This window comes from Sardina pilchardus, chromosome 3 (genome assembly GCF_963854185.1).
Source record: "Sardina pilchardus chromosome 3, fSarPil1.1, whole genome shotgun sequence".
Classification (NCBI taxonomy): Eukaryota; Metazoa; Chordata; class Actinopteri; order Clupeiformes; family Clupeidae; genus Sardina; species Sardina pilchardus.
In genome coordinates, this window is record NC_084996.1 from 36,647,762 (window position 1) to 36,657,354 (window position 9,593).

Here is a 9,593-nt window from a genome sequence, read left to right on the forward strand (position 1 = left end):
TAGATAGATAGATAGATAGATAGATAGATATTTTATTGATCCCCAAGGGGAAATTCAAGGAATTCAAGGAATTCATCTAGTATCTATCTCTCTATCTATCTCTCTATCTCTCTATCTATCCCTCTATTAATCCATCAGTGTGTCTCTCCATCTATCCCTATGTTGTTATTTAGCGGTTTGGCCCCTATTGGCATCTCCATCTTGCTTTTACAGCTCTCTCCTAATGGCCAGCCGTTGAGTCTGCACCACATCTCTTATCTCGTGCACTAAACTTCAGGAAGAACGTGCGGCTCTGGCTTAGCTCAGTGCAGTTATTACTGCCACACTCCACTTCCTCCAGCAGCTATGAGAACCTGACCAATATAATCACCACCGCGATTAGAGCATTACACAATAAATATACGCTCAGATCCTGTGTTCAGTACTCTAAACACAGTAATGCACTCTAGCAGACATAAACACACACATTCTTGCACAAAACTCACAATCACGTGTGCCAACACACACACACACACACACATACTGTACACACTTGCACTATACTGTAACACATACAGGCTTCAATTCCTATTTCTATTTCAATTTTAAGTCTAATTTTAGATGACATCACACAGATTTGTGAGATGGTGTCCTTTCTCTATATACACTGGCTACCATCAGCCTTTGCTTTGTTTTTAAAGTCACCTGATCTGGCCACTGCCATCCGCTTTCCTGAACCACTTGAACTGTGTCTCTCTCTGACCTCAAATCAGAGAGTGGGGCTGAGTAAAGTAGCTTGGACCCATGCACTGTCCCCAGTGACTAGGGCTTTTGGAGACAAAAAATGGAATTGCAAATAAATATTTCAGTGCTTTCAGACTTCCACTGACGTCTAGACCAAGGAAGAGGAAGTGTGTGTGTGTGTGTGTGTGTGTGTGTGTGTGTGTGTGTGTGTGTGTGTGTGTGTGTACATATAGGCATGTCTGTATGTCATCACATTGTAGATGAATCTAGGTTGCGCACTTGATGACGCTGGTTGAGAGATCACTCCAGGCAGCACCAGTGTTTACAGATAAACAGGAAGTCCACGATTCTCTCTATTTTCACTATAAAATATTCATGCCCCCCATCACCACCACTTCCTCCTCCTCTTCCACTTCCACCCCCCCACCCCCCCAACATACCATGCATTTTACATTTAAAATAGACACAACTGCCAGGCCATACCACGGAAGTGCAGTGCAGTGCCCCAGCGAGACCCTATTCTTACATGAGTGACCCTCCCACCCCCTACCCCCCACCCCAGGCAGGCATCCTCTCCATCCTGTGAGAGGTCCTTTAGGAGCCCCAGCACTGTCCTCCTCAGCCCTCATCTGAACTGGATTAGCCATTCACACAGTGCTGCACTTTAGTCAGAGCAGGTGTTTACAATCACAAGTTGCTGCTCTAAATGTAGCACTAATCTCATTCATGTGTTACTGTTGCCTAAAGTAGCTAAAGAAAAGTACAACATGTGTAAAATGTATATAACAGAGTGTGGGCAAAAGTGTCTAGTGGTCTAATCAGACTGTATGTATGTATGTACAGTACCACTATCCAATGTACTGTATATATGCATGTAAGTATTTATGCATTGATGGATGGTTGCATGTACTGCTTGCCTGCCTGCCAATGTGTCTGTCTGTCTGTCTGCCTGTCTGTCTCATCTTCTCTTTGGCGATGTGTCTCGATGTGTCTCGATGTGTGGTCTGTTGTGTTTCTTCTTTCCCCAGGCGCACAGACGGTTCCCAGGCCCCCCAGGTTCCTCCGCCTGTCGGAGTGCGTTAGAGCGTCGAGCGGCCTGAACAGAGGCCACCTTCCTCCCAAAATAACCTGCTAATGACCCTAATTACACACTTCCTTTGTGCTCCTGTCAGCTGGCTGCGTGCTCTGTCTCCCCCTGCATTTGCATATACCCTCCACAGGAGAGTCGGCTGACCCCGAGAGACAGCATACACCTACACACATCAAACACACATGAGAGAGTGTTTGTGATGTGTGTTTGTGTATATGTATGTGTATGTGTATGTGTATGTGTATGTGTATGTGTATGTGTATGTGTATGTGTATGTGTATGTGTATGTGCATGTGCGTGTGTGTGTGTGTGTGTGTGTGTGTGTCTTTGTTCCCACTTTCTTTTGCGCTACAAAATGAATCACAGCAAGGCCACACAGAATTGTGGCCTCTTTTATTGGCTGTTTGATTTTCTTGCACGGTGATGAAAAGACCTAAGTGCAGGCAATAGAGGAAAGTGAAAGGCGTGAGTACTCTCCCTCTCTCTCTCCCTCCCTCCCTCTCTCTCTCTCTCCCCCTCTCTCTCTCTCAGTGCTGCACACATTTGGCCTCACTTACAGGCTTTCAAACGTGTCCTCTCCAGCTGTGCCCTGCGTCTCACCAGCGGCTCCTCCACAGTAATGAGACAATTAGACAATTACTCCTGTTTCTCCTCGCTGTGTGACACGCTGCTTGTTTTTCTGAGCCGGGGCCATTGTGAGGGAATGTGTGCGCTGTATACGTTGCCCGGTGGCAGAGCTACATCTGCATACAGTATGTGACTCTGCGCCATAGTGGTTACAGGCTAAAGAGAGTGGATCAGGCTGTGCGACCTAGCACCCCTTGTGCTACTGTGTGTGTGTGTGTGAGCGTGTGTGTCTGTGTGTGTGTGTGTCTGTGTGCGTGCGTGCAAGAGAGAAAATAATTGAGAGAAAGAGAATACTATCGGTTCACTAAGCAACCAAGAAACAACAACCTCACTCTTGATTCTTGATGACCATGCCAATGCCAGGTAACATCAGGCTGCTTTTTGATGGATTATGAAGGGATATCTTCATGTTGATATACTCTCCTTTGCTATGCTACTTTTCTGTGTGTTTCTGGTTCTCTCTCTCTCTGTGTGTGTGTGTGTGTGTGTACATGCACATACAGTATGTGTGTGTGCGTGTGTGTGTGTGTGTGTGCGTGCATGTGTGTGTGTGTGTCTGTGCATGTGTGTGTGTGTGTGTGTGTGTGCGCGCATGTTCTATTGAATGCATAGACGACAACAGTACTCACTGTCCTGGCACAGCTCACAGACGGTCTGACCGGCTCCGCAGGGCGTGATGACCCCCTCGCCGGGCGGGCACTGGTAACAGCACTCCCCTGATAGGGTGTAATGGTCCGACTCACACTCCTCCTCCTCCTCCTGCACCGCCTGCTGCAGCTTAGAGCCCAGTGCCAACACCACCTGAGACAGAGAGCAGGGGGGGGAGAGGAGAGGAGAAGGTGTCAGAAGGGGGGATGGGGAGAAGAGAAATGTAGTGAAGAGAGGAGAGCAGAGGAGGACATGAGCCATAGAGAAGAGGAGAAGAGGAGAAGAGGAGAGGAGAACACAGGAGATGGGAAGATCAGGGAGAAAAAGAATATTGGGGAGGAGAGGATGCAGCAGGAGAAGAGGGAAGAGGAGAGGAGAGGAGAGGAGAGGAGAGGAGAGGAGAGGAGAGGAGAGGAGAGGAGAGCAGGAGGAGTTTAAACTCTTGAGGAAAACAACAGTCACGGCTAATTAAAAACCACCACAGTATATCATACACACCTCCTTCATCTCATCATAATGAACTTCATTACCATGACTACGTCATTACATAATTAGCTTCAATCGTTACCATGTACTCCAATCTTTCTGTTGAAAGCGTGCACTCAACCCTATCAAATCTGTGTGCATTGTGACTAGGAATGGAACAGTTTAAGCCACGGCTCAGCTGTTGCGCAACCCCAAAATTCCTTAAACCAACCACACAGTCTCTCCGGAGCATTTCCTCCAAGAGCAGCCCCCAATCAGACAGATCGGACACTGTACTAAGTGAGCGTATCGTTGGGCTCCAGTGCATCTCGTCTCTGACGCCCCTGCCCCGGCTCCACTGTTGGCCGGTCCCGAGCTGGGTTGGGCTGGAGTGGACTGGAGTGGACGTGCAAGCCCCTCTGTCCATGGACCCACGCAGCAGTGGCAGCTGCTCTCACTAAACTGTCCTGAGGAACATTACTGGCACCGATCCTCCTGAACACAGCACACACTAGAGCTCTATGGAACTACACAGCTAGAGCCCTGCCCCGAATACACAAGACACACATACACACACACACACACGCCTTTAAGGAGTTGTAAAACAATAACAGTAGTTGGTCCAACATAGTTATTGCAGATGTGCCCAACCACGCACAGACACACACACACACACACACACACACACACACACACAGAGAGAGTGCATACACCCACACATCTCCTGTTCTCCCCTGTTGGTGTATAAAGTGTGTTTACGAGCATCTCAACACTCATTAACACCCTCACAAGTATAAATTGGCACTCACACACAACAGCACCCACATACACATGTGCACTCACACACACATTCACATAAACATGCCGCCTTAAAAAATAAACACTCAGTCCTTTTGATTTGCAGGAATGTGCCTGTAGGTTTGTCCAGACAGACACTCTTTATCTCATTTTCTCCCAAACTCGGTCAGCGCATGTGCTTTGGTGGCTTAACAAGAGCATTAGCAAAACGTTTGGAGCATAAAATGTTCTCTCTGTTTACTCACCTTTCTCTCCCTCAGTCTCTACTTCTTTCTCTCTCTCTCACACACACACACACACATACACACAGATGTATAAAGGAATAGGGAGCAAGGAGGAGGCAGAGAAAGAGAGTGAACGTAGCTTTTCTGTTTTTGAGGGGTGGGGGGGGGTACTCTGAGTGCTCATTAATGAGGACTCGCTCCTCATTTCCCTGCCTGTTCACATGTCTTGCTGGCGGCCCCCTGAGACCCATGCTAAACTGCGCTGAGCCCCCCGTGCGGAGAGGTGGGGTGGGGTGGGGTGGGGAGGTGGGCGTCGCTGCTGGGGGACCTGCCGCCGCTGCTCCGTGGCCAGGCACGGCGAGTCCACTCAGGCTGAAACGCTGATGGATGGCTGGCTAAATGTTTTATAAGTGTTTGGGAGGAGTGGAGGTCTGGAGAGAGGGATGGAGGTGTCTCTGGGTGTCTGAGTGTGCGATTTGTCATGTGCTGCAGCAAGGAAGGGTGCCTGTCTGGCCCTTAGCATAAACACGTAGAGGTGCGGGTTCCATGTCCATACGTGAACAGGCAACAATTCTCACTATATTGCGCAACAACCAACTGTCAGTCTTTCTGCATGGGGCCCACTCAAACACACACTCTCTCTCTCTCTCACACACACACACACACGTTCTCTCTTCCCTCTGGTCTCCCTCTCTCTCTCTTTGATGCATGTGCCAGACATCTTTACTGGCAGACGACCATAAGGCTTGTTGCACAATGTGGAACTGAGGCTGAAATCGGGGAGCAGCTCCACGCCGGCCGCACTGGCTCTGTCTCTGATCAGAGCTCAAGACAGACTCCCTCCCTCAAACGCTCCCAGCTCTATTTGTCTCCGTCAGTGACGTAACTCCCTGCATGTCTGTCGTACAGTACAAATCCTGCCTCTCCTCCCTCTCTTGCTTCCATTCTCGCAGTGACTAGCTGTTCCTCCACACTGCCTCTCCTCCTCTCTCTCGCTTCTCACCTCAGCCCCTCCATTCAGAAACAGATGTATTTGCACAGCAGCAGCCAGCTCTGATTCGGCTCAGCAGACCCTCTCCTCCATCTCCCCTCTCTCTCTTTCTCTCTCTCTCTCGCTCGCCCTCTCTCAGCCTCACTCCCCGGTTTCATTCATAAGCAGATGCTTGCAATTCCCTCCTCCATTCTTGCCTGGTCTCCACTCTTTTCACTTGCTGTGCCCTCCCATTCAACTCCTTGCTATCCGGCAGCCTCTGCTGCCAAACTCCCATATCAGCATCTCTTCTTGTCCTCTCTCCAAACAGGGGCTGTCCGTCCTTTTGGCTCAAACCCCTCCATCTCTTTCACTTCACTTTAAATCACCATGCGCTTCGCTAAGCGCCCTGTCTGCTTGACTTACACTCGCACATAGCGATGTTACAAGGAGCCCTCCAAGAGACTGCTTGCACTCCCACCACTTTTACGGACAATTACAGAGTTTATGTATCAATTAAATCTCAATAACGAGCCGACGCCGTCAAAGAGCTGTCATAACAGCCAGCCCGGGGACCACCGTCGTTTCTCACCCCTTCGTCGTGACGGACAAAGTGTGGAGAATTCCAATTACCCGCGCCATACACCTGAAGGAAACCCAATTAGGCTACAAGTCTGATCGCTTTTGCGAATCATATCACACAAAAGAGGTCAGATTTTAATTCGACATAGTACGGGCAATTCCTTTGGTTTAAGGTCATAGGCTACGTGATGCAAGATGATGTAGGCTACAGTTAGTGGAACGAACCACAGAGCATTCCGTTAATCAGTACATCTGGCACTCTCACTTTTGAAGTGCTATCGTAATGTTTCCCCCATGACTCTGTGCAAGCAGTCAGGTCATTCCAAAAATAATTGTTAAAATACCAGGGCCATGTATGGCCTAGTCCTCACTTTATCGGCCAAGTGATACTGTTTCCCATTAGGTAATCAAAACTGCTGAATGTGCATCATAGTTCATCAGAGACCTGAGAACACATCTGCTTCGATTTTTGCTAAATTATCCTGGCTTAGCTTCCAACCCAGACTACATTTTCATTTCTATTTTCATTCACTGAACTATGTTTGGCACACATACTCTTACGAAACTTATTCTAAACAGCTTCCAAGTTGTGGTTCCACTTTGATTAGCCTATCTGTCTACTACAGAGCTCGACAATTTATTGACAGACCATCGCCCTGCTAAGATTCGTCGGAGTAGAGTTCACCGTGACGCATATTAGCATATGTTTACCTGAAATGCATAAACAAGGAATAATCCGATTTTTTAAAATGAAATTTCATATCGGAGGATAAACCAATGAGTTCTGTCTTGAACAAACATATTTTGTTCAGATAGGCTACAGACCCAACAATGCATACGACACAGGCAACGAAATACTGAAGAGTTAAATCACGAACAGGTCAGATAATGCCACCGGTTCACCCTGCAAGCGCATTCTGAGCGGTGCACCGTGACCGGCTTCTTTAGGCTATAGTGTGACCCAGGTCGGGCATTCTACGAAATCCCTCGTATAAAAACATTATGCTACGAAACTCAACAACACACATGGCATTTCACGCATAACAATCATATCACAGAAGTGAAGCCCCGCTGACAACTCACCACTCCACTCAGCAACACCAGCGACAAGGTACCCATGATGCGACAGTCCTTATCTGTGTTTATCTTCTAATCTCAAATCAATTGCAAACCCTATGCAAGGAGCAGGTAGAAGGTGAACTGATCATAATAACTCCAGTGATGTTGCCGCGCAGTGTATATGGAGCATGTTTCACTCCCGTCCGAAGAAGCCGCGAAGGGGGACTTGGTGGGATGTGACTGGTCGGCGCGTCACTGTGACTGTATCTAAACTGTCCTGTAGTAGCCTGCTCTGTGCTGCTGCGCGCTCTCGCAAGTGCTGCTCGGTGCAAACAGAGCTGTCCTGTGCTGAACGCTGTCCAGTAGTGCACTGCGGAGGCGAGAGTCGTGCACTGGGAGAAATGAGAGGGTATGTCTGCCTGCCCGTCCGGCGAAGCGCCTGTGTGTGTGTGTGTGTGTGTGTGTGTGTGTGTGTGTGTGTGTGTGTGTGTGTGTGTGTGTGTGTGTGTGTGTGTGCGTGCGTGCGTGCGCGTCTATGAGAGAGCGAGAGAGAGAAATTTGCTGCAGAAGACGAGTTGAGCAGGTTATACAGCAGAATAATTATGAAACTCGGCAGTGAACTCTTTTTTACCCCGCTTTACTCTGTTACACATGTGTTCCCGAAATTAGAGTAGCCTAATTGAAATTAAAACTCAATGAATATCAATGAATCACTATTTGTGTCGCACTAAGAAGAATTAGACGGAACCGAGCGACTGTTGGGTAACAAGACATTTGCTTTTAAATATCATGTTGCTGTGTTGTTTCTATAGGCTATATGTTTTGACACAGCAGATACATTTTATGACGGGTAGCCTACTGCCTCTGACAGCACTGACGGACCACACGGGGGCGACATTGACGACACCAGTAGCCTACTACACGACACCATTGCGAGAAATCCTTCAGACCTAATCAAGGCCAACATCTGCTACAGTTGTCTGGAAGACGTGTCATTTGATGTCAACTCTTTTCAATATACAAAATCAATATAGTTATTTTGTCAATGATGCTAATGTCTTTGTTTTCCATGTGGCATCATAAATGTGTAGGCTACAAACTTCTTTGGAGAGTCATGACTCATAATTTTGTCTAACTGTAGTTTTATAATCAAATAATGCATTTTCAATGTAGTCACTCTCCTACTTAGACCCTGCTTTGTAACGGATATTATCTTTCTCTAAAAAGGGTAGGCTATTAGGCCTATAGGTCTGGCATGCTAATAGTTGCTATCAGAACAAAGGGATGTGCAGAAAAGAGAAGCAACACAGTAGTTAAAACACGTGCTCCTGGTGAAAAATAAGAATATGAGAAAAGTGGAAATGTTACGTTTAAAAATAAAGGTTCTTTACCATAATACTGTATATCCAGTCCTGGACATTCATTGGATTTGGAAATAAAAAATGTTTTATTTTAATGAGCAAGGAGCATTTAAGCACACATGAAGCAAGCATACCTTCTTGGGTGTACTATACTGTGTCTTTTTGAGATCTTTAGGTTGTTCTGTGATTGCTCAATCAATCATTCATTAATTCGATCAATCAGTGACACAGACTAAATCCATATAGATTTTTGATTTATCAATCTTTAATTCTATTATTTATTTTTTATTGTATAAAGCAACATTTTGCCATTTTTTTAGACTGTGGCTATGTAAGGGCATCAAATCTGATGTTCTGCTTCCAGTTATGACAAACTGATTTTAGGAAAAATATATCGGGGGGTTTATTGCTCATGATTTTGAAAATAGATGTGATGACACAGCACATAAGGGAAATACGAAGCCAGATGCTGGTCATGTGAAGGCTGTGTTGCAGGCAGTTTCAAGCCTTTTCTGAGATATGGCCCTACTTTTAAGAGCTCTTAAGTATCTGTGGCTCAAACACTCACCAAGTGTTTCCTCTCATCATCACATTAACTGCAAGTGCACGCTCTCCTGGGGAAGAGCCCAAAGTGGTGGTTTTTGATTAGTGGCATCAGGGGTGGCCAGTCACAGTTCAGCATCTAGACTCGGCTTAATTCTCTAATCCAATGGTATGCGGCCAATGGAGAAGGCCCGGTGCAGTCACAGGAGAACCTGAGCCTGAGGAGTGTGAAGGTGGGGAGTATAGAATGTCATGTACCAGTTTGGATGCTTCTATTGATCACTGGAGCTGTCAATGAACCACATCCTACAAAACCCCACCCTCGCACTTCCTTCCTCTCAGTTACAAGCTCTTGAATTTGTGTCTTCCATTGCACTCTAGCATTCGCATACAGGATATGAGTCTTAAATAAAGAATATGTCCCTTTACTTCTGGGGGCGTATGTGGGGGATATGGATAGTATCTACAACAAACATACATACAAAACACACACATGCACAGAC

The 9,593-nt window shown here is 46.8% G+C and overlaps 1 protein-coding gene across 1 annotated transcript in view; it reads right to left on the reverse strand.

Moving 5' to 3' along the window:
- The window catches only part of ngfra (nerve growth factor receptor a (TNFR superfamily, member 16)), a 37,230-nt gene extending 29,652 nt beyond the window's left edge, over positions 1-7,578 (reverse strand). The window contains exons 1-2 of the mRNA XM_062533114.1: positions 7,211-7,578; positions 3,070-3,241 (exon numbers count right to left, since the gene is read on the reverse strand). Of these exons, the coding sequence (XP_062389098.1) occupies positions 3,070-3,241; positions 7,211-7,246 (208 nt within the window). The 5' untranslated portion in view covers positions 7,247-7,578. The remainder of the gene's footprint in view (positions 1-3,069; positions 3,242-7,210) is intronic.
- Between the last annotated feature and the right edge of the window lie 2,015 nt (positions 7,579-9,593).